The sequence below is a fragment of the Saimiri boliviensis genome, chromosome 13 (genome assembly GCF_048565385.1).
Source record: "Saimiri boliviensis isolate mSaiBol1 chromosome 13, mSaiBol1.pri, whole genome shotgun sequence".
Lineage (NCBI taxonomy): Eukaryota > Metazoa > Chordata > Mammalia > Primates > Cebidae > Saimiri > Saimiri boliviensis.
This window is the reverse complement of record NC_133461.1, coordinates 112,272,339-112,294,937: the sequence shown is the minus strand read 5'-3', so window position 1 is coordinate 112,294,937 and position 22,599 is coordinate 112,272,339. Positions and strand designations below refer to the sequence as shown.

General features: G+C 47.4%; 1 protein-coding gene across 1 annotated transcript; it reads left to right on the top strand.

Moving 5' to 3' along the window:
* The first annotated feature begins 213 nt into the window (after nucleotides 1-213).
* CLN8 (CLN8 transmembrane ER and ERGIC protein) lies at nucleotides 214-22,230 on the top strand. Its single transcript, XM_010351466.3, has 3 exons — nucleotides 214-403; nucleotides 10,584-11,248; nucleotides 21,710-22,230. Exons 2-3 carry the CDS (start codon nucleotides 10,706-10,708, stop codon nucleotides 22,025-22,027), a joined length of 861 nt encoding a protein of 286 aa, XP_010349768.2. The 5' UTR covers nucleotides 214-403; nucleotides 10,584-10,705; the 3' UTR covers nucleotides 22,028-22,230.
* Nucleotides 22,231-22,599: the final 369 nt, after the last annotated feature.

Sequence of the window (22,599 nt, the reverse complement as noted above, 5' to 3'; positions counted from 1 at the left end):
GCCCGGCCGTGGACCCGCCCCTTGCGCCCGCCGCGGTTCAGCCCGGCCCCGCCTCTCGCCTCACTCACGCCGCGATTTAGCCCGGCCCCGCCCCTCACGCTTGACTACTTCAGCCCGGCAGTGGCCCCGTTCCCGCCGCCCCGCCTTGGTCGCGCCGAGGCGGGGCCTCTCGTAGCCACGCCCCCTGGGGCGCGGAGCGCGTGCTCGCGCGCCTGCGCAGTTCGCGTTCGAGGCCGGAGCGTCTAGACCCGGCGGCAGTGTGATCAGTGACTACCCGGAGTCCTGCAGGGGCGGGGCGGCAGCGAGAGCGGGGAGCCCTGGTGAGGGGGAGCCCGGGTGAGGGGGAGCCCGGGTGAAGGGGCCGAAGAGTGCCGGGAGCCCAGGTGACCGCGCGGGAGCCCAGGTGAGAGGCCAGGAACCCACGTGAGGGGCAGCCCAGGTGGGCGCGCGATGGCCCCGGTCAGGGGGAGCCCGGGTGAGGGGCCAGGGTGGCTCCTAGCGTCTGCGGTCCCAGCCCTGCCTGCTGGTGGGCGTGCGGCACCCCGGCCTGGGCGGTTCCCGGGGTGAGAGGCGTTCGAGTCCTGCCCGCGCGGGTGCACGGTGGGCGTGGGGGGCTCCTCACGCCGACTCTGACTTTGGAGCCCTTGAGCGGCGCGGATGCCGGACGGAGGGAGGGGACAGGCGGAGGCGGAGGCGGGGGTGGCGCCCTCGCCTCTGACCTCGCTCCCCAAACACCGGCTGGGCAGGTATGGTCAGCTCACCTGCGTGCCCCTGAGGCTGGGAGACGACTCCTGCGGTGCCCCTTGGGTGCAGTCGGAGCTGCTGTCAAGGACAGCAGATGTCACGTGGTTGTGGCCTCCACTGGTCACCGAGTTAGCTGGGGCGGAAGGGGACACGGAGCTGCTCACCAGGGTGGTGGGAGGCGGAGGGACGCTGGGTCGGTCAGCACCTGTAGGAGGGGGCGGGGACGGTGGGTCGGGTCACCAAAGCGTGGGCGGGGTAGGGGGTGAGGGCGGGCACTGGGTCAGGTCAGCAGGGGGTGGGAGCCACCCGGGCACTGGGCCCTATCGCCAGCTGCTCTGGGGTTGGTATGGACAGTGGGGAGGGGAGCCAGGGACTTCTCAGCCTGTGTAGGTTCTGCTGTAAGTGACTATTCTCTGAAAGACTGGGGCGAGGGGACTGTTTCTGACTCCTGTTTGAGTTTACCCTCTGTGTGAAATCTGTAATATCCAGTTCCTGTTGATCTCACTCCCATATTTTGATTTTTATTTACGTAAAACTTTTCAGGAACGTCTTGAGAGGAAAAAGCAATGGTGAAGGAAGTGTGGGTGATTGAGGGAATATGGTCACAGCTCGCTACTGAGCTGGGACAGTCTGTGCTTGCCTTTCAGAAACAGCATTAATACACTGGCCGTCATCTAGGCTGTAGTTGTTATGGAAGTTCTTCCTGAGCATCCGACTTTCACGAAAAGAGCACAGGTTCTCTAGATGGCCTCAGAGATGTTCACTACAGAATGTCTTATGATAACAAGGAACTGGGTGAAAGCCTGATGGGACACCGGGTAGCCGTAATGCAGCAATATGGCAGAAGAGGATTAGCTGTTGCTGAAAGAAGAGAAGCAGACCAGGGAGCAGCTTGTATAATTTTATCCTGTTTTATGAAAAAGGGAAGAGTTTATATCTAGATAAACAGTTGGCCCAGCAGGCACCAAAAAATAGTGATAGTGCTTGGAGCTGTGTAAGAGAATCGTAAGTTTTTATTTTTGTATTTTTATGCTTGTTCGTATTTTTCAAATTTTGCTAAACATATATTTCTTTTGATTTTGGAAAACATTTTTACAAACCATCGATGTATAATTTTCAAAATGTTAGAAGTATAATTTTCATGTAAGCAGCTCTTGTCAGGTTATATTTCAGTCATTAACCCAGGATCCAGGAGGTTAGCAATGCCAGTTCAAAAGCAAGTACACAAAACTAGGATTTTCTTAGTGAGTGGGTAAAAGGAAGGCTGAGAAAATATTGCTGGATTAGCTGTAAGATGTGAATATCCTGCATGCAATGAAACTACACCCTTTGGGATTGTCTTTTCTTCTTGATGGAAAGGAGAATTAGCTTTGCAGATTGTGAAATGTGTGGGCTACCGTCAGTGGTAAATTGTTACTGCTCCTAGAAAGTCAAGTGATTGTTGGGGTTGTCAAACACTGAACTTGTGTTAGCAGGGAAAACAGCATGCAGCCATTTTCTCCTTTTTGAGTTCACTTCCAAGTTTGGATAAATTATCTCAACCAAACAAAAAAAATGCTGTTACCATAACAGTTTAGCCCTCAGTAAACCGGAACAGCGCACAGATGCATGACACAGCCCAAGGGTTCCAGTGGCCACTGAGCCCAGCTCCCAGTCACACTACAGCAACAGCGCTAACACTCCTGATTTGTTTGCATTCAGATTTTTTTTTTTTTTTTTTTTTTTTGAGACGGAGTTTCGCTCTTGTTACCCAGGCTGGAGTGCAATGGCCCGATCTCGGCTCACCGCAACCTCCGCCTCCTGGGTTCAGGCAATTCTCCTGCCTCAGCCTCCTGAGTAGCTGGGATTACAGGCACGCGCCACCATGCCCAGCTAATTTGTTTGTATTTTTAGTAGAGACGGGGTTTCACCATGTTGACCAGGATGGTCTCGATCTCTTGACCTTGTGATCCACCCGCCTCGGCCTCCCAAAGTGCTGGGATTACAGGCTTGAGCCACTGTGCCCGGCCACATTCAGATTTTTTTAAACTGCATGGCCCAGTGCTGTAGAAGAGCTGAAACCACAGAATCTTATAAGACTAGCTTTTTATATACATTTTCCCCAAAGAACATGAAGCTCTGCAGAGTCAGGAGATGGTGGCCTTCCAGGAGTTGTTCTTCTCCGGCTCCACTTCTGTACTGCAGAGAGGAAAGGAACTCGTGTGGAGGGCTTGCAGGCCTTCCAGAGTGAAAGGACAGAATGGGTCCATTAGGTTTGGCCTCCAGTTTGACCCGAGGAAGGAACAGTGACTTCCAGCTGCACGTTACACTTGAGGATTCCTTCTGGCCTGAGCCTCATGGCAGGTGTGACATGAAGAAAGCACATAGCAAGGGAACGGTGGGAACCCCAGTACCCCATTTTGCACATCAAGAGTGAGAGGGTTGTGGTTGGGTCAAGGAGCAGAAATAGAAGCAAAAGGAGAACCCGAGCTCTTCCCATACCCCTTCTGTGCTGCCTGCCAGACCACGGCCTAGCCGCACTTCTGTGGGTACCCGCCTTGTGACTTGGGGTGAACCACGGCTGTTCTCAGTACAACCCTGACACCACAAAAGAGGACAGCAGAGCTCTGCAGGGCTCCAGGAAGACTGGCTGCTTGGATTGGATGCTGGTACCCCGGCCCTGGGACTGGCCTTCCCTCATGACTGAGACAGCTGAGGAGTTCACCTCCTTCATGAACCCCTGGCTGGAGGATGCTGCCTGGCACTGACCAAACTCCGAGACCCACAGTAACAACGTAGACCAGAGCAGCACCAGCTTGCCCAGAAAGTTCCTGTGCACACTGCTGTGTAGGCCACACATAATCGGCAGGTTTGCGCAAAGAATCAGAATGGGGATTTGTTACGGGATTCAAAGGGGTAGTAGCGTTCTGGTCTTTATGATCTGTTGTTTCTGCATCCCTAATTGGCACCTGTTCTGTGACTGCCAGGAGGGTTTGCCCACTCTCAGCTCTGGCTCGCCTGCTTCTGCCATTCTTTCTGTAGATACAGTAATCTCTCCAGAAAGGCATCTAGAAAGCTTGAAGACCTGGCAGCTATTCACTCTTCAATCACACAAACTGGTTGAACATCTTGCTCGCAGTAGGTACTTCATTTCCCATTGCTCTGTGTGTTTCTTTTTCCATAGTCAGGCACTGGGATCCAGAGCGGTTAAGAAAGAAACTTGTTTTCTTTTTTTGTTTGTTTTTCTTTTGATATGGAGTCTCGCTCTGTTGCCCAGGCTGGAGTGCAGTAGCGTGATCTCGGCTCACTGCCCCCTCCAATTCCTGGGTTCCAGTGATTCTCCTGCCTCAGCCTCCCGAGTAGGTCAGATTACAGGCATGTACCACCATGCCCAGCTACTTTTTGTTTTTTTTAGTATAGATAGGGTTTTGCCACATTGGCCAGGCTGGTCTTGAACTCCTGGCCTCAAGTGTTTCACCCACCTCAGCCTCCCAAAGTGCTGGGATTATAGGCATGAGCCACCACGCCTGGCCTGAGATGTGTTTTCTTAGCTTCTAAATAGTGAAACCAAGTTCAGAACCCACTAAGCCAACTGTTCTTGGTCCTTTGGTTCTCCTGTCCTGGAGCCTCTCCCACCTTGACCAAACCAAAGACTTCCTGAAGCCTCACTTGGGCTCATCACTTCCACTGAGGTAGAGAGTCATTGCTCTGGGCAGAGCCTTACGGAGTGAGGGACCCTTCTGTCTCAAGGCAAAGGTCTCACAGAAGTTAGGTGTCTTGGCCAAGAGCACATTGATGCAACTGTGACAAAATGGGACCTGTAACCCGGATCTCATGACCGACTTGTGGAAAAGTACAAGAAGTGTTAGGAGGGGTCCATATTTTAACCTTTAACAGTGTTCTTCAGGGTAACTCCTTTAATGAATTGCTGTTCCGTGCTTCATACCCGTTTTTTCCACCCAGCCTGCTTTTCTGTAATGCTGGTGAGCGGTCTCCACCCAGCCCAGCCTGGTATTCTTTAACGCTGGTGAGCGGTCTCCCGTCCCGGCATCTGGCTGCACTTGAGGGTGGTCTGCTCCTGTGAAGTGCACTGGGGTCGGAAGACGCCTTGCTGCGCACTGAATACCAGAGCGCTCTTACCAGTCCCTTACGACTGTGCTAAACCTGATTTGAAGAGAAGTTCACACAGGTGTGCTTGGAGATGTGTAAGTACCTGGGAATCTTGACATAACGTGACCAGCGGTGTGGGCCACAGGTGTTGGTCGTGGGCATGCCACCCTCTCAGTCATCATCAAAGCGTCTATCAGAGAGCACACCTGTATGCCCTGAACACACGCACCAGCAGGACATGGGAGCCGTTTCTCTAGGGAGAAACATCAATGCCGGTGCTGTCTTTCCCCCGTCAGATTTGTGTTTGCACAGAGGCAGCCTGTATTAAAGCTGGAATGTTAATGGAGAAACAGAAAAACACTGGTACTGTTTTGCCTTTGATTGTACGACTGTTATCAAACCAAGAGGTTAGGGGTTAACAGTGTTCCCTTGTGATTTGCATTAGGTCCCAGGACTCACACTCAATGTGAGCTTGAGTGAGCTAGTGCTTTCTGCATCCTTGGGGTGTGGTTACAGTGACCATCTTGCCTGAATAACAATTGACGCCTTTTGCTGAATGGCCACAGATGAAGGGCTCCTCCTGGCTTCCAGCTCTAGTCCTGCTGCCTCACAGTTCAGTCCGTTCTGGGGTCCCTTCCAGAGAGCAGAGGGTCCAGCTGTGTGGGGAGTACAGTGCTCAGAGCTCTGCTCTCTGTTCGCTGGCTGTGATAGACAGGAGTCCCCACTCCCTGCAGAACTGCCATGTCCGGGCAGGTCCCTGCACACTGGGTGAGGGGGGAGGGGTGGGATCTGAGGCTTTGTCAGTAGCTGTTCCTATGTCCTCATTGTGTGCGTGGGGTTCCTGCCATGTGAAAGGAAAGGCTGGAATCCCTTACAGGTCCCTTCCAGTTTTGAGAACTTGAGGCTCTGGTGTTTGCAGCTTTGCAGACGGGTTCAGGCTTAGGTAAACTGGACCCCTTGAGCATGATTTAGCATCTGTTCATGTGTTCCACAAATGTTTCTTGAGGGCGCACCTTGGACTCGGTGCTGCGTCCGGCAGAGGAGATGCAGTGATGGAAACCAGGTGTGGTCTGTGCCCTCTCAGAGCTTGCTGTCCAGTAGAGGTGAGGATTCCGTAAGTACTTGTAGTACCAAAAATGAGTGTGTGGAGGATGCATCAGGAGCTTGTAGCAAAGCTACTTAACCCAGCCCATGGGACTCTGAAGCAAATGGACTTTACACGAAGACCTGACAGGTGAGATGGTGCCAGCTGCAGGGAGGTAAAGACTTTTCCAGGTAGAGGGCCCAGTAGCTGCAGACCCAGAGGTACAGGAGAGTGTGGTGTTTTCACAGGACTGGAAGGTGGTGGCATGGAGTGAGAGGCAGGGAGTGGGGAGAGTGGAACCAGAGAAGGTATAATAGATGGATCACGTTCTGCAGAGTCCTGTAGATTACAGTAAGGAATTCAGGCCTTCCCTGCTGCTGCTGAGAAGCCATTCCACGGCCTTAACCAAAGGATAGCATGAAAAACAGGAGCACAGGTTCTCATGACATCTTTGGCGTGTTAACTGGACTGTCTTCCAGGGTGGAGGCAGAAAAGCTCATAAGTGTGTTGGGGACTTGAAGCCGATTTTATGTAATCTCCAAATTTTGTCAAACTTAAGTTAGAACAGGAAATGGATTGGTTGTGGATAGCAGAAATATGAAAGTACAGGGAAAGAATAAACTGTTTTAACATTGCTGCAGAGAAAAGTTATTGATTTTTTAAAAAATTTATTTATTTTACTTTAGGTGCATACTATATCTGGCATTTCACCTCATATTATCCCTCCCTACCCTCACCTCCCTCCCCATCCTCTACTGTCTCTCTCCTACCCCTGCAACTGCCCCCAGTGTGTGATGCTCCTCTCCCTGAGTCCACGTGTTCTCATTGTTCAACACCCACCTATGAGTGAGAACATGTAGTGTTTTGTTTTCTGTTCTTTTGTCAGTTTGCTGAGAATGATGGTTTCCAGATTCATCCAAGTCCCTACAAAGGACATGAACTCATCTTTTTTTATGGCTGTGTAGTATTCCATGGTGTAAATGTGCCACATTTTCTTTTCCAGTCTATCATTGATGGGCATTTGGGTTGGTTCCAAGTCTTTGCTATTGTGCACAGGGCTGCAATGAGCATACATGTGCATGTGTCTTTATAGTAGAATGATTTATAGTTCTTTGGGTATATACCCCGTAGTGGGATTGCTGGATCAAATGGAGTTTCTATTTCTAGATCCTTGAGGAATCGCCACACTGTCTTCCACAATGGTTGAACTAATTTACACTCCCACCAACTGTTTAAGAGTGTTCCTATTTCTCCACATCCTCTCCAGCGTCTGTTTGTCTCCAGACTTTTTAATGATCGCCATTCTAACTGGCGTGAGATGATATCTCAGTGTGGTTTTGATTTGCATTTCTCTAATGACCAGTAATGATGAGCATTTATTCATATGTTTGTTCACCTCATATATGTCCTCTTTTGAAAAGTGCCTGTTCATATCCTTCACCCACTTTTGAATGGGGTTGTTTGTTTTTTTTTTTTTTTTTTTTTTTTGTATATCTGTTTTAGTTCTTTGTAGATTCTGGATATTAGCCCTTTGTCAGATTGGTAGATTGCAAAAATTTTTTCCCATTCTGTTGGTTGCCGATTCACTCTAATGATGGTTTCTTTTGCTGTACAGAAGCTCTGGAGTTTAATTAGATCCCATTTGTCTATCCTGGCTTTTGTTGCCAATGCTTTTGGTGTTTTAGTCATGAAGTCCTTGCCTATGCCTATGTCCTGGATGGTTTTGCTTGTGTTTTCTTTTAGTGTTTTTATGGTGTTAGGTTTTATGTTTAAATCTTTGATCCATACGGAGTTAATTTTAGAGTAATGTGACAGATAGGGGTCCAGTTTCTGCTTTCTGCACATTGCTAGCCAGTTTTCCCAACACCACTTATTAAGCATAGATTCCTTTCCCCGTTGCTTGTTTTTGCCAGGTTTGTCAAAGACCAGAAGGCTGTAGATGTGTGGTGTTTCTTCTTGGGTCTCTGTTCTGTTCCATTGGTCTATGTCTCTGTTTTGGTACCAGTTCCATGCGGTTTTGATTACTGTAGCCTTGTAGTATAGTTTGAAGTCCAGCAGTGTGATGCCTCTGGTTTTGTTCTTTTTGCTTAGGATTGTCTTGGCTATTTGGGATCTTTTGTGATTCCATATGAAGTTTAAAGTGTTTTTTTCCAGTTCTGTGAAGAAGGTCACTGGTAGTTTGATAGGGATAGCGTTGAATCTGTAGATTACTTTGGGCGGTATGGCCATTTTCATGATATTGATTCTTCCTAACCATGAGCATGGAATGTTTCTCCATCTGTTTGTGTCCTCTCTTATTTCGTTGAGCAGTGGTTTGTAGTTCTCCTTGAAGAGGTCCTTTACATCCTTTGTTAGTTGTATTCTTTGGTATTTTGTTCTCTTTGTAGCAGTTGTGAATGGCAGTTTGCTCTTGATTTGGCTCTTGTCTGTTATTGGTATATAGGAATGCTTGTGATATTTGCACATTGATTTTGTATCCTGAGACTTTGCTGAAGTTGCTTATCAGTTTGAGAAGATTTTGGGCTGAGATGATGGGGTCTTCTAGGTATACATTCATGTCATCTGCAAAGAGAGACAGTTTGACCTCCTCCTTTCCTAATTGAATACCCTTTATTTCTTTTTCTTGCCGGATTGCTCTGGCTAGAACTTCCAATACCGTTTCTTAGGAGTGGTGAGAGAGGGTATCCTTGTCTAGTGCCTGATTGCAAAGGGAATTCTTCCAGCTTTTGCCCGTTCAGTATGATATTGGTTGTAGGTTTGTCATATATGGTTTTATCATTTTATGATATGCTCCATCAGTGCCTAGTTTATTGAGAGTTTTTGGCATGAAGGGCTGTTGAATTTTATCGAAGGCCTTCTCTGCATCTATTGAGATAATCATGTGGTTTTTGTCTTTGGTTCCATTTATGTGATGAATTACATTTACGGATTTGTGTATGTTGAACAAGCCTTGCATCACTGGGATGAAGGCTACTTGGTCATGATGGATAAGCTTCTTGATGTGCTATTGCAATCTGTTTGCCAGTATTTATTGAAGATTTTTGTGTAGATGTTCATCATGAATATTGGCCTAAAGTTTTCTTTTTTAGTTGAGTCTCTGCCTGGTTTTGGTATCAGGATGATGTTGGTCTCATAAAATGAGTCAGGAAGGATTCCGTCCTTTTGTATTGTTTGATACAGTTTCAGAAGGAATGGAACCAGCTCCTCTTTGTATGTCTGGTACAATTCAGCTGTAAACCCATCTGGACCTGGACTTTTTTTGGTTGGTAGGCTATTAATTACTGCCTCTACTTCAACCCTTGTTATTGGTCTATTGGTTTGAACTTCCTCCTGGTTTAGTCTTGGTAGAGTACAAGCGTCTAGTAATTTATTGATTTCTTCCTGGTTTACTGGTTTATGTGAGTAGAGCTGTTTGTAGTAATCTCTGATGTAGTTATTGATTTATTTTAGTTGAACTTGTTTTTGAATAGGCAAATGCACCCGTTTAATTAACAATGTTTTTCCTGCCTGGAGGCAGACACTGTGACTAGGAGAAAATGAGGTTTTGAAACAAGGTTCTGGTAAACTCTGTCTGTGGCCCTTAGGTCATGTGATCATTGTATACTGGCCCTTGAAGGCGTTGTTTTTCAGGGTTAAGAAGAATTGCCCTCTTGATTTTGAGAGCTGGAGAAGACGGTTAAGATGCTCTAGTCTAGCGTGGGGCCTGGGCTTCATCCAGCAGGTACTTCTCAGAACCTGGGGAAGACCATTCGGAGCCACATGAACAGAACGGCTCTCAGTGGGTTTAGCAGGCTAGAGCCCTTCAGCTGTTCTTGTGTCTATCTGAAGTGGGCCGAGCAGTGGGCATGGGAGCATCCTTCTCAGATCGGCTCCAGGGCACTCATTTCAGAGGAGATACTGAACAGTTCAGACCATCTGCAAGTTAACAGACTGGACCCGAGGACTTGTGTTTTCTCCACTCTTTTTAAGGACATTTTATATAGCAGCATCTGAATGGCAGTGAGTGGTGGTGATCATGACACTGAAATACGAGTTATGAGGCCTGTGGTGCACCAGGTGCTGCTCCAGGTCGTGACATCAGCGTTCACTGTGCGCTTTTGTAGGAGGAAACCGAGCCCCTGAAAAGTCTGAGGGTCCTGTGACCAGTGTATGGCAGAGCAGAGATTTGAACCCAGGCACACCTGGGGACTGCTTGAAACCCAGTATTGTCCGTAAGTAACTTTGCCACAGACCTCAGAGCACCAAGATGGTGCTCTTTTATTGGGGTCTGGAAGTTCAGTGCTGTAACAAAGTGTATCCCGGTGGAATGACTTAAGTATGTTTTATCCTATGATGTCTGAATTGTGTGACTGAGCAGGACTACTGTAAAAGTGGGCGTCTTGCTCGTGGGGTGCCCACAGGAGGAGCATAGGATCTTCTGTTCCTGCCAGCAGCTCTCCTGCCTCCTGTTCACAGCTGGACCGCTCTAGCTTTAGTTTCATTTTCTTTCTTCCTGTACTGTCAGTGGATGTTACCTTGCTATGTTTATGCGTCCTTTAAATGCATTAAGAATAAGGTACAGAATTAAAAGAAACATTTTGTATTATACTGTTGGCATGCCTGGGGGAGTGATGTGTCCTTGCCTCTGTTTAGTCAACATAACATGAATGATCTTTTTTTTCTTTAGATTGAAGATGGATACCTGACAATCCCAGGGATCACTTCACTGACAACATTTTCTTGGACAAGATTGTGTTAGGGCCTGGGCTGTGTTGGCCCCAGGACTCCTTCAGAATACAGCTGAGGACGATGAATCCTGTGAACAACGGGGGCGCATCAGAGAGCATTTTTGACCTGGACTATGCCTCCTGGGGGATCCGCTCCACGCTGGTGGTCGCTGGCTTTGTCTTCTACCTGGGCGTCTTTGTGGTCTGCCACCAGCTGTCGTCCTCTCTGAATGCCACGTACCGTTCTTTGGTGGCCAGAGAGAAGGTCTTCTGGGACCTGGCGGCCACGCGTGCAGTCTTTGGTGTTCAGAGCACGGCTGCAGGCCTGTGGGCTCTGCTGGGGGACCCTGTGCTTCATGCCGACAAGGCACGTGGCCAGCAGAACTGGTGCTGGTTTCACATCACGACGGCCACGGGCTTCTTTTTCTTTGAAAACGTCGCAGTCCACCTGTCCAACTTGGCCTTCCGAACATTTGACCTGTTTCTGGCTGTCCACCATCTCTTTGCCTTTCTCGGCTTTCTCGGCTGCTCAGTCAGCCTCCAAGCTGGCCACTATCTAGCTATGACCACGTTGCTCCTGGAGATGAGCACTCCCTTTACCTGCATTTCCTGGATGCTCTTAAAGGTAAGCGTTTCATGTGCTGCTTTTGCACACATCAGCAGAAGAGGACATGTACCTCACACATCTAATTACTGGTTAGAATGTCGTGGACAGTGCCATAAACTCATCGGCAGACTGGATTGCAGCATACACATTCAGTTATAAGCTCATTTTAGTTGAATGCAATTTTCTTAATTTTAAATCTCTTAGGCTCTCTGCTTCTTAATGAAAGAAAGCTCCATAGATCTTATGGCTCAGTAGATAGTGTCTGCAAGCACTTATTTTTTCTTTCTTTTAATGCTTTTTTTCCACATTTTTATTTATTTATTTTTAAGACAGAATCTCACTCTGTCATCCAGGCTGGAGCGCAGTGGCGTGGTCTCGGCTCACTGCAACCTCCGCCGCCAGTGTTCAAGTTCTCCTGCCTCAGCCTCCCGGTTGGCTAGGACTACAGGTGAGCGCCACCACCCCTGGCTAATTTTTTTGTATTTTTAGTAGAGACAGGGTTTGACTGTGTTGGGGCCAGGCTGGTCTCGAACTCCTGACCTCGTGATCTGCCCTCCTCAGCCTCCCAAAGTGCCGAGATTATAGGTGTGAGCCACCGCGCCCAGCCTCTTTTAATACTTTAAAACAAACTGAAGTAATATGTGTGTACACACGTATCTTGCTTGCTTTTTATTTTTGAGTAAGGTTGTTTTACTGGTGATCAGAAGTATTGGGACCTAGCATAACTATTTGCCTAACACTTTCTTTCTGTTTTTGAAGAATACGTTTTAAAAATGTTTTTCACTTGATTGTCATTTTGATGTCAAAATGTTCTTCATGTTAAACTCTTTTTTAAAATTGTTTTTACGTGGATTCCTGCTATGTTTTGTGACTCATCCCATTGTTTACGGGATACTTTATATAAAATTTCAAATGTTCAACCATTCACACGAATGGGTCACGTTATTGCACGTTTCTTGTGTACAGGACACTGGTAGCCTTGAGAGGAAAATAAGCATAACAAATCGCTCCTGCCTTTGGGGCTAGGTGGGTAGATGGTATCAGTCCGTCAAAAGTGCACTACAGTGTAAACAGTACAGACTTTTGGTGTGTAACCACCATAGACACCAGCCCGGTGGTGAATACTGTGAACACCGTGGACCCCAGCCGGGTGTCAGATACTGTGCTGGCACCTGAGAACTCAAGGAGGAGCTCATGTTCCTGCTGTCCCCTGAGGTTGGCCCCGTCTGGTGCCACATGGGCTGTGTGAGCATGGTGACAGGAAATCCCCAGATGGGGACCTCGTGCAGGAGGAGCAGGTGGGCACATCCTTGTTGGGCCAAGTGAACGAGGGTGAGTGAGGCACGGTCATCAGCAGCGCAGAGCCTCACAGGGTGGCCATGGAAGTAGATGGAGCCACAGAGAGCGATACTGGAGGCCTCCTCGGGAGCGTGTGGTTTGGGTGGTGGCAGGAGGAGTTCAGGGGCAGGTGTGATTTGGGTAGACCTTACCAGGGAAGAAGGCTGGAACCATGAATGGTTTGAGAGAGCCCCTCCAGTGACCCAGCTACTGAGTTCCTTGCTGAGCAAATGACTGAGCGTGAAGCTGCTGGCCCAAGTGCGGGGTCATTTTAGGACAGATGCTGTGACCTGAGACCCCGTCAGCATCTTTGTGCATGTCCTTTCCATAAGAGTTTAGGCTTCTGGGGGTGCAGGGCAGGGCTGTGACTTCCCCAGGTTTCTCTAGTGGGATCAGTGTGGAGTGGAGAGGTGTGTGCTGGAGGAAGAGGCTGTGGCCTGCTCCGCCCACCTGGAAACACCGGGCTTCAGGACTCAGCTGTGGCAGAAAATACAGCTCCTGAAAGGAAAGCACAGCGCCCACTCTTAGCGATGCCCTAAAAAAGGTGGTAAATAGTGACAGCTATTAATACGTCCTATCAGGTCGTGTGCTTGGGATCATTAGTGTGTTTTGAGAAATAAGTTAACAGTTACTTGTATTTTTATTTTTTTATTACAAGTTCTTTAAAAAATAATAATAATAAAAAGAAAGGAAAGAAATGAGTCTTTCTGTCTCTCCAGTCCTCAGGGGAAAGCAGTGTTGGATTTCTCAAGGGTTTTATCTGAACTTCTCCTGGAGCCAGGTGTGGGGACAGCGCCTCCTGCAGGATTTGCTGACACAGGTGTCCCCAGGTGTGGTGGTGGAGGATAGACTCAGAGAGCGAGACTTTATTTCGGAGTTTGCACATTCTCTAAAGGTTTTAGGATGCTGTTTGTGTAGAATGAGTAAAGGGTTATTTAAGTATTTACTCCTAACCCTGCTCATGTCAACTGCATAAAGCCAACAGACCCCAATAACAGAAAATTATAACCTAAATTAATATAGCTCAGGGCCAGTAGGTCTAGATAGTTCTGTTTTGTACTAGTTGAAATACTGCTAAATGCTGTAAGAAAACCTTTGTGTCTAAAACATTGCAATTCTTATAAAGCTGATAGATTCTTGTTTGGTAGGGCATGAGGATTCAGCATTTCTCCCCCACTAAGGTCTAACTGGATCAGAACTAAAGGATATAAAGACGATATATCACCATCAATTTAGGCTGGGTGTCTAAGTCAAGCACAGTGGCTTGTTCTTTGTATTTCATCTTGGATTTGATTCTGACATGTTTAGAATTAATAAATGAATGACATAGGACTCAAACATCTAAATATAATTTATCCACAGAGTCACTGTTCTGGAATATAAATGAGGTGATACAAAAACACTGTCAGGCCAGGTGTGGTGGCTCACACCTGTAATCCCAGCACTTTGGGAGGCCAAGGCAGGCAGATCACTTGAGCCCAGGAGCTGAAGACCAGCAACATGGCAAAACTTCATCTCTACAAAAAATACAAAAATTAACTAGGCATGGTGGCACTCATCTGTAGTACCAGCCACTTGGGAGGCTGAGGTGGGAGGATCACCTGAGCCTGGGAGTTCAGGGTTACAGTGAGCTTTGATTACACCACTGCACTCTGGCCTGGGCAAGAGTGAGACCGTATCTCAAAAAAAAGAAAAACCACAAAAAAGACACACACACAAACAAACAAGCAAAAACCACTGTCGTTTATATATATTTTATATATACATGTGTGTGTTTATATATATGCATATGTATACAGTTGACTTTCTGTATCCATGAATTCTATGTCCATGGATCCAACCAACTGTGGATCAGAAATATTTGAGAAAAATCTAAAATAACAATACAATAAAAAAAATCACAAGTAAATACCAATGCAGTGTAATAACTTTATATAGCATTTACATGATATTAGGTATTATAAGTAATGTACAAATGATGTAAAGTGTAAAGGAGAGTGTGCTTAGGTTATATGCACATACGAAGCCATTTTATATAAAGGACTTGAACATCCGTGGATTTGGGTATCTGCAGGGAGCTCAGGAACCAGTCCCCCCAAGGATACTGAGGGCAACTATATATTTAATTGAAATTCTTTTAAAGCTACGAGACTTAAATTCTATTTTTTTTTTTTTTTGAGACGGAGTTTCACTCTCGTTACCCAGGCTGGAGTGCAATGGTGCGATCTCGGCTCACCGCAACCTCCGCCTCCTGGGTTCAGGCAATTCTCCTGCCTCAGCCTCCTGAGTAGCTGGGATTACAGGCACATGCCACCATGCCCAGCTAATTTTTTGTATTTTTAGTAGAGACGGGGTTTCACCATATTGACTAGGATGGTCTCGATCTCTTGACCTCGTGATCCACCCGCCTCGGCCTCCCAAAGTGCTGGGATTACAGGCTTGAGCCACCACGCCCGGCCGAGACTTAAATTCTTTTAAAGCTGATAGATTCTGCCCTGCTCCAGAGCTTTGCATGTGTCATGTCACGGATTTTGTTCCTATAGATTTTGCTACTTTTCTCAAAGCCTTTGGTGACTGACTACAAAAATTTTAGTGCTTTAGTAAACCCGAAGAATTCTCAGTTCTCCAGCTTTGAGTTTTCTAAACTTAAGGTAGTGGTAGTATTCTGCTTTGACTATTGAGAATTTAAGGTGACTGGCTGGGCGCGGAGGTTCATGCCTATAATCCCAGCACTTCGGGAGGCTGAGGCGGTGGATCATTCGAGGTCAGGAGTTTGAGAACAGCCTGACCAACAGAGTGAAACCCTGTCTCTACTAAAAACACAAAAATATTAGCCAGGGATGGTGGTACATGCCTGTAGTCCCAGCTACTCAGGAGGCCGAGACAGGAGAATTGCCTGAACCTGGGAGGTGAAGGTTGCAATGAGCTAAGATCACACCACTGCACCCCAGGCTGCGCAACAGAGCGCAGAGCGGTTGTCTCAAAAAACAAATAAAAACAAGATGACTACTTTCAGTAAATGAGGAAAGTGGTGGAGGAGAGGTTTTTGTGAATTGTGAGGGAATGGTCTAGTGAATGAAGACCGAGCTCACGAGAGCCCAGGGCTGAGCGCATGGTGTACTCTACGGTTTATCACTGTGTGGGGCCTTCCAGCCAGCGCAGAGGATTCTGACATTCAGAACATCGACTCTTCGGTGCTTTGTCTTCAGACACACAGTCTTTTCACTCCTGTTGATACTGTACGCTCTCATGAGTAGTAATGAGCACTCTACCAGGCCTTGTGCCAGGCACCGGGTAATGACAAAGATGATTTGCAGTCTTCTGTAAGCGAGAATCTGTGGGAGGCACGTGTGCACGTGGCAGTGCTCCAGCACACACTACAGAAGATTCTGGAAGCTGGAATCTATGTGGGGGGCACACATGTAGCTGGTGGTGTTCCAGCACACGATAGAAGATTGAAGCTGGAATCTGTTGAGGGGCACACCTGTGTAGTGGTGCTCCAGCACACACATGATGACAAAAGATTTTGGAAGCTAGAATCTGTGAGGGGCATATTTGCGTGTGGCTGCTTCTGTACACACAGAAGGTTCTGGAAGCTGGGATCTGTGAGGGGCAGCTGTATGCGTGGTCATGCTCCAGTACACCTGTGATGACAGAGGTTCTGGAAGGTAAAAACTTGTGAGGATCGGATATCCATGTGGCCTCGCTCCAGTATACGTAATGACTAAGGTTCTAGAAGGTGAACTCTGTGAGAGGCTGATGTGGATGTGACCCTGCTCCAGTAAACACACGTGATGACAGAAGGTTCTAGAAGGTGAAATCTGTGAGGGTTGGATATGCATGTGTCCCTGCTCCAGTATACATACATGTGATGACAGAAGGTTCGGGAAGGTGAAATCTATAAAGGGCAGATGTGTGTGTGTGGCCCTGCCCCAGTACACACACACATGATAACAGAAAGTTCTGGAAGGTGAACTCTGAGGGGCTGATGTGCAAGTAGCCCTGCTCCAGTACACACACATGTGATGACAGAAGTTTCTGGAAGGTGAAATCCATGGGGGTTGGATATGCATGTAGTCCTGCTCCAGTATACATACATGTGATGACAGAAGGTTCTGGAACGTGAAATCGGTGAGGGGCAGATTTATGTGTGGCCCTGCTCCAGTGCACACACATACATGTGATGACAGAAGGTTCTAGAATATGGACTCTGTGAGGGGCACACGTTTGTGTAGCCATGCAGCAGTCCACTGTGTGGCAGAAGGAGCATTGTCTTTCCTTTGGTTTTTCTCAGCCGTTTGTTTACTCGGTAAATGCTGAGTGTCTTCAGTTTGGTAACAGTGTGTGAGACTTCCGGTGTCCTTGCAGCTGCATGCCTAGGTCTGTGCCCCAGTACTCACACAGGCACTGGGATTGTCTTAGCCGCACTGTTCCTTTGGCCTCATACTGAACCCTAGTGAAGTCCCATCATCAGTGGAAAGGGCTTATCAGCTGGGTTTGTCCACACAGCAGAGGGGTGGGGAGCAATCTGGATGGTTTACACAGTGATAGTGAGAGACATTAGCCAGACCCAAGAGAGGGCACAGCGTGTGATTCTGTTCCGTGTACAGTCCTTAACAACGGGGTACGTTCTGAGAAAAGTGTCCTTAGGCTATTTCGTCACGGAGCACCCATCCTAGAGTGCCATTCCGCATGCCGAAGCTACTCCATGCCTTGGCTCTATGCGCCAGAGCCCATTGCTCCCAGGCTGCACGCCTGTGCAGCACATGGCCCTACTGAATACTGTAGGCAAGTGTAACACAATTGTAAATATTTGTTTATCTAAACATCTAAACACAGGAAGGTATAGTAAAAATGCCGTGTTAAAGATGAAAAGTGGTTCACCTGTGCAGGCCGCTAACTGGGAATGGAGCTTGCAGGACTGGAAGCTGCTCTGGGCCAGTCAGCATGAGTGGCGAGTGTGAGGGCCTAGAACATCACGGTACACTCCTGTATCCTTTATGAACGCTGTGTCCTTAAGCTATGCTGAATTTATTTATTTATTTATTTTGAGACAGAGTCTTGCTCTGTCGCCAGGCTGTAGTGCAGTGGCACAATCTTGGCTCACTGCAACCTCCACCTCCTGGGTTCAAGCCATTCTTCTACCTCAGCCTCCCGAGTAGCTGGGACCACAGGCTCGTGCCACCACTCCTGGCTAATTTTTGTATTTTTAGTTGAGGCGGGGTTTCCCCATGTTAGCCAGGATGGTCTCGATATCTTGACCTCGTGATCCGCCTACGTTGGCCTCCCAAAGTGCTGGGATTACAGGTGAATTTATTTTAAACATTTCTTTCTATAATCATAAATTAACCTTACTGGAACTTTTTTATTTTATACATTTTAATTTTTTAAAACTTTTCCACTCTTGTAATAACACTTAGCTTAAAACACAAATACATTGTATATATATTTTCTTTATACCTTTATTCCATAAGCTTTTCTTAATTTTTAAAACTTTTTTTAAATTGTTGAACCCTAAGACACAAATGCATGTTCGCCTGGCCCTGCACAGGGTCAGGATCATCCACATCACTGTCTTTCACTCCACTTCTTGACCCGCTGGAGAGACTTCAGGGGCAGTAACAGACACGGGACTACCACCTGCTGTGATGACCGTGCCTTCTTCTGGACCCTCCGGAAAGACCTGCCTGGGGCTGTTTATAGTGAACTTTATTTTCATCAGAGAAGGAGTACACTCTAAAACAATGATGAAAAGTATAGTATAGTAAAATAGTAAATGATAGGAATTGTTAGCTTCGTTATAAGCTCATGGGGGACCACCATCTATACACTGCGTGGTGTTGGCCGAAACAAGGATGCTGAGCTTTGGTCCTGCTGTGTGGGCCCACCTGGTGCTGCCACTGTGGGTCTGCAGGAGGTGTGAGATTGAAAACTTGCCTGCGCCAGAGTCCAGCATTGTCCTTCACCACTTTTGGAACTGCTGGTTGTGGCCAGTTGTCAGCGTGACTCCACTGTTTACCACCCAGATAAGGATGTCAGGGACTGTCCCAGGCCAACCAGGATCTGCAGTCACCCCAGCAGCTGAGAACCAGCTACATTTGTGACTTTTGCTTTAGAGATATCAAGAACTTCAAGAACTTGTAGCCTAACTCTATAATTTCACAAGTAAGAAATAACAGTATTAACTCTTCACATTTCCCTTCAATCCCATGTCACTTAACCGCCCAGAACTGACAACCATGAGTTCTTCTGCTCTGCGTGAGTTTCTCCCCTGTCCCCTTCAGTTTGGAGGCTCCAGGCTTGTTTGGGATTCGTGCTTCCTCCCTCCTTCCTGAGTGGTCATTGTGCCTCAGCAAGGCTGAGTGTGAGGGAAGTGTGTGGTCCCGACCCACCTTGAGGTGGCCCTAAGCACAGGTGGGAGTGTTTTGTTTGCACCTGGAGTTGGGGTGAACTAAGCGCTTGGCATGTCATGCTTGTGGAAAGCTGCGCCGGCGGTCTCTGAATTGGTGTGTGTGCATGAGGGTGCTGTGACGCGCATGTGGGAGCCCTGAGGTCCCCCCTGAGACCTGGGAAAGACTTCCATGACAGTTACGGAAGCCATGCGGCACTGCTCTGTTCCACTGGTCTTTCTCATCTAATTTTCCTCACACTGATTTTTTCTGTCCAGACTTTGATGCTTTTTGACTCAGGATGGGGTTACAGCCCAATAAGCCCATCATAAGTTAAAAATATCCTGTCAGAAATGTGTTTAACACAAGCAGCCTCCTAAACACCGTGGTGAAGCCTGGCCTGCCTTAAACATGCCCAGAAGACTTGCATCAGCCTAAGGTTGGGCCAAATCATACAGCACAAGCCTATTTCACAACAAAATGTGGAACATCTCATGTAATTCCGTGAATGCTGTACTGAAAGTTGAAACGATGGTTATGTGGGTACTGGAAGGATGGTTTCTACTGAATGTGTACCACTTCTGCACCATCCTAAAGTCAAAAGATAGCAAGTCAAAGCATTGGGAGTAGCGGCATGCCTAGGAGAGCTAGTATACCTGAGCTTTAAATGTTTAAAATACCAGAAAAACACGTTAGAATTTTTTTTTTTTTTTTTTTTTTTTTTTTTTTTTTTTTTTTTTTTTGAGCCAGAGTCTCGCTCTTTCTCCAGCCTAGAGTGCAGTGGTGTGATCTCAGCTCACTGCAACCTCTGCCTCCTGTGATCAAGTGATTCTCATTACTCAGCCTCCCAGATAGCTGGGATTACATGGTGTGCCACCACACCTGGCTAATTTTTTTTGTGTTTTTATTAGAAATGCGGTTTTGCTGTATTGGCCAGGCTGATCTCAAACTTCTGACCTCAAGTGAACTATATGCTTCAGCCTGCCAAACTGCTGTGATGATAGGCGTAAGCCACCGTACCTGGCCCAGGTTAGAATATTTTGCTGGGGAGGAGTTATACTGTCTTAGCTCAGGCTGCCACAGCAAACTGCCACAGTCCAGGCAGCGTGAAGAGCAGGAATTCCTTTCTCACAGTTCTGGAGACTGCAAGTCCTCACATGGAGGAAGGGAAACAAGGCTCTGAGTCTCTTCCTCTTCTTATGACACTGATCCCATCCTGGGGCCCTACCCTCATGACCTCATTCCACCCTCATCACTCCCCAAAGGCCCCACCTCTGGGTGCCATCACATTGGGAGTTAGGGTTTCATCATATGAATTTTGAGACACACATCCAGTGAGTAACAGGTATTACATACGGATAAGGTCATCACTGCTGGTAAAAGAAAAGGGTATGGGTATGTCTGATCTAAGTGGGAGACAATTCCAATGTTTTAATGAGTTGTTTTCAGACAAATTCAATATTTCAAACAACAAAGTCCTTGTTTTTCTTTCCGATACATTTGTAAGGCAACCCTTAAGTCGTTGATTCTATTGTTGTGTATGTGTGAACTGTGGAACATGCTTTTGTAACTTGAGAGTGGACTTCCTTTTGATTTAGTGACCCTTAGAAGTTGGAAATGCCAGGCCCTCTTCAGAGTGTCACAGATGCAGCTCTAGTAAAGTCATCCCCTTTCCTGAGAACTCCATGTGGTCTCTGCCTAGATATGGCAGCCCACCTCTTTCCTGGTCTGATCTCACAGTGGTCCCTGCATTCCAGTGCCCCTCGTCCCTAACAACTGTCTTCTGGGCATGAGTTTCTTTCTGGGCATGTTCTGGACTGTCTTGGTGCTGACGAGGCCTCCCTACCTGGGTCCCCCTACGTATCCATGGTCTGATGCTTATCATCCTCAAGTTCCCTTCTTTGTTTTAGCTAGGACTGCTGGAAACTAGTTTCACTGCAAATTTAGCTTCTTTTTTTTTTTTGAGACAGAGTTTCGCTCTTGTTGCCCAGGCTGGAGTGCAATGGCGCGATCTCGGCTCACCGCAACCTCCGTCTCCTGGGTTCAAGCAATTCTCCTGCCTCAGCCTCCTGAGTAGCTGGGATTACAGGCACATGCCACCATGCCCAGCTGATTTTTTGTATTTTTAGTAGAGACGGGGTTTCAACATGTTGACCGGGATGGTCTCGATCTCTTGACCTCGTGATCCACCCGTCTCGGCCTCCCAAAGTGCTGGGATTACAGGCTTGAGCCACCGCGCCCGACTAAATTTAGCATATTTTAAGGCAAGCCCATTTTGGCCTGTGTTAAAGGACTAAACAAACCAGGAAACATTCTTTATCCTAAACTTAACTCTTCTAAGAGATTTTTCTCCCAGGGTCTAGGTACAGGAGCCTGATGTCCCTGTGTCTGGTTTTGCTAAATAAGTACTGCTTATTTGCTTAATATATGCAAATTCAAGATAAAACAGACTGAAGAGAGGCCGAAAGAAAGGTTCAATTTATCATAGCTTTACGGAGCAGAAGTCAAAGAGCGAGAGGAATAGAACAGCATGAGCAAGCAAGGGTCAACCCTGCTGGCCTGTGCGCATGGAGCCAGTGGTCTCCTTCCAGGATGAAGCCCAGTGAGAGCAGAGCTCTGGTGAGGAAATTCTGTTGCTTTGAAATGAATTTGTTTTGTTCGGTAAGTAAGGTAGCAAATACCTTTTTGTGATATGAAGAATGAATTTTGGCAGTTTTGTGTTGATCTGTGCATTTGTTTTGTCTCTGTGCAGGCGGGCTGGTCTGATTCTCTGTTTTGGAAGCTCAACCAGTGGCTGATGATTCACATGTTTCACTGCCGCATGGTCCTGACCTACCACATGTGGTGGGTGTGCTTCTGGCACTGGGATGGCCTGGTCAGCAGCCTGTATCTGCCTCATTTGGCACTCTACCTGGTTGGACTGGCTCTGCTTACACTAATCATTAATCCATACTGGACCCATAAGAAGACTCAGCAGCTTCTCCATCCCGTGGACTGGAACTTTGCACAGCCAGAAGCCAAGAGCAGGCCGGAAGGCAACGGGCAGCTGCTGCGGAAGAAGAGGCTGTAGCTGCTCCAGCCGGGGCTCCCGGGCCCCAGCAAGTCGGCACACGGATTCTGGGAAGTTCCGTGAATAGTGGCTTTTGAGTTAATGAGGCAGTGAATGTTTTGTTTTTAGTTCTAAGGAAAATACTAACTTTATTTCTCATTAGCATTAATTTTGAAGTAGCTACAAAGGCTTTTTAAGAAATAATAATTTTGCGGCTGTCCTGACTGGTTCTGTAAGTTGAGCCTCTGGAGCATGTCAGGCATTTAGGAGAGGAGTCCGTGGCATCCAGGCATCACACCTGCCCTTGTCCGAATGCTGGAAGTGGCTTCGTAGTGAAGTGCCTCCCGCTGGGGGAGTGACTCAGCGTTGATTTTCCAGCCACACACTCACATGCTGTGTGTCTTATTCAGAAGTCACATTCTTTTCAGCTGGAGAGAATTGGGCTAAAATAGAAAATAATATGACTTGTTCCTTGTTAAATTGCCCATGGTATAAAATTCTAGGCTGGGCATGGTGGCTCACACTCAAAGTAATCCCAGCACTTTCGGAGGCTGAGGCAGGTGGATCACTTGACGCCAGCCTGACCAACATGA

Excerpts from the sequence above, each read along its gene's own strand:
- CLN8 (XM_010351466.3), top strand. The coding sequence starts at position 10,706 with ATGAATCCTGTGAACAACGGGGGCGCATCAGAGAGCATTTTTGACCTG. Across the intron at positions 11,249-21,709 it reads TTTCCTGGATGCTCTTAAAG|GCGGGCTGGTCTGATTCTCT; the intron begins GTAAGCGTTTCA and ends GTCTCTGTGCAG.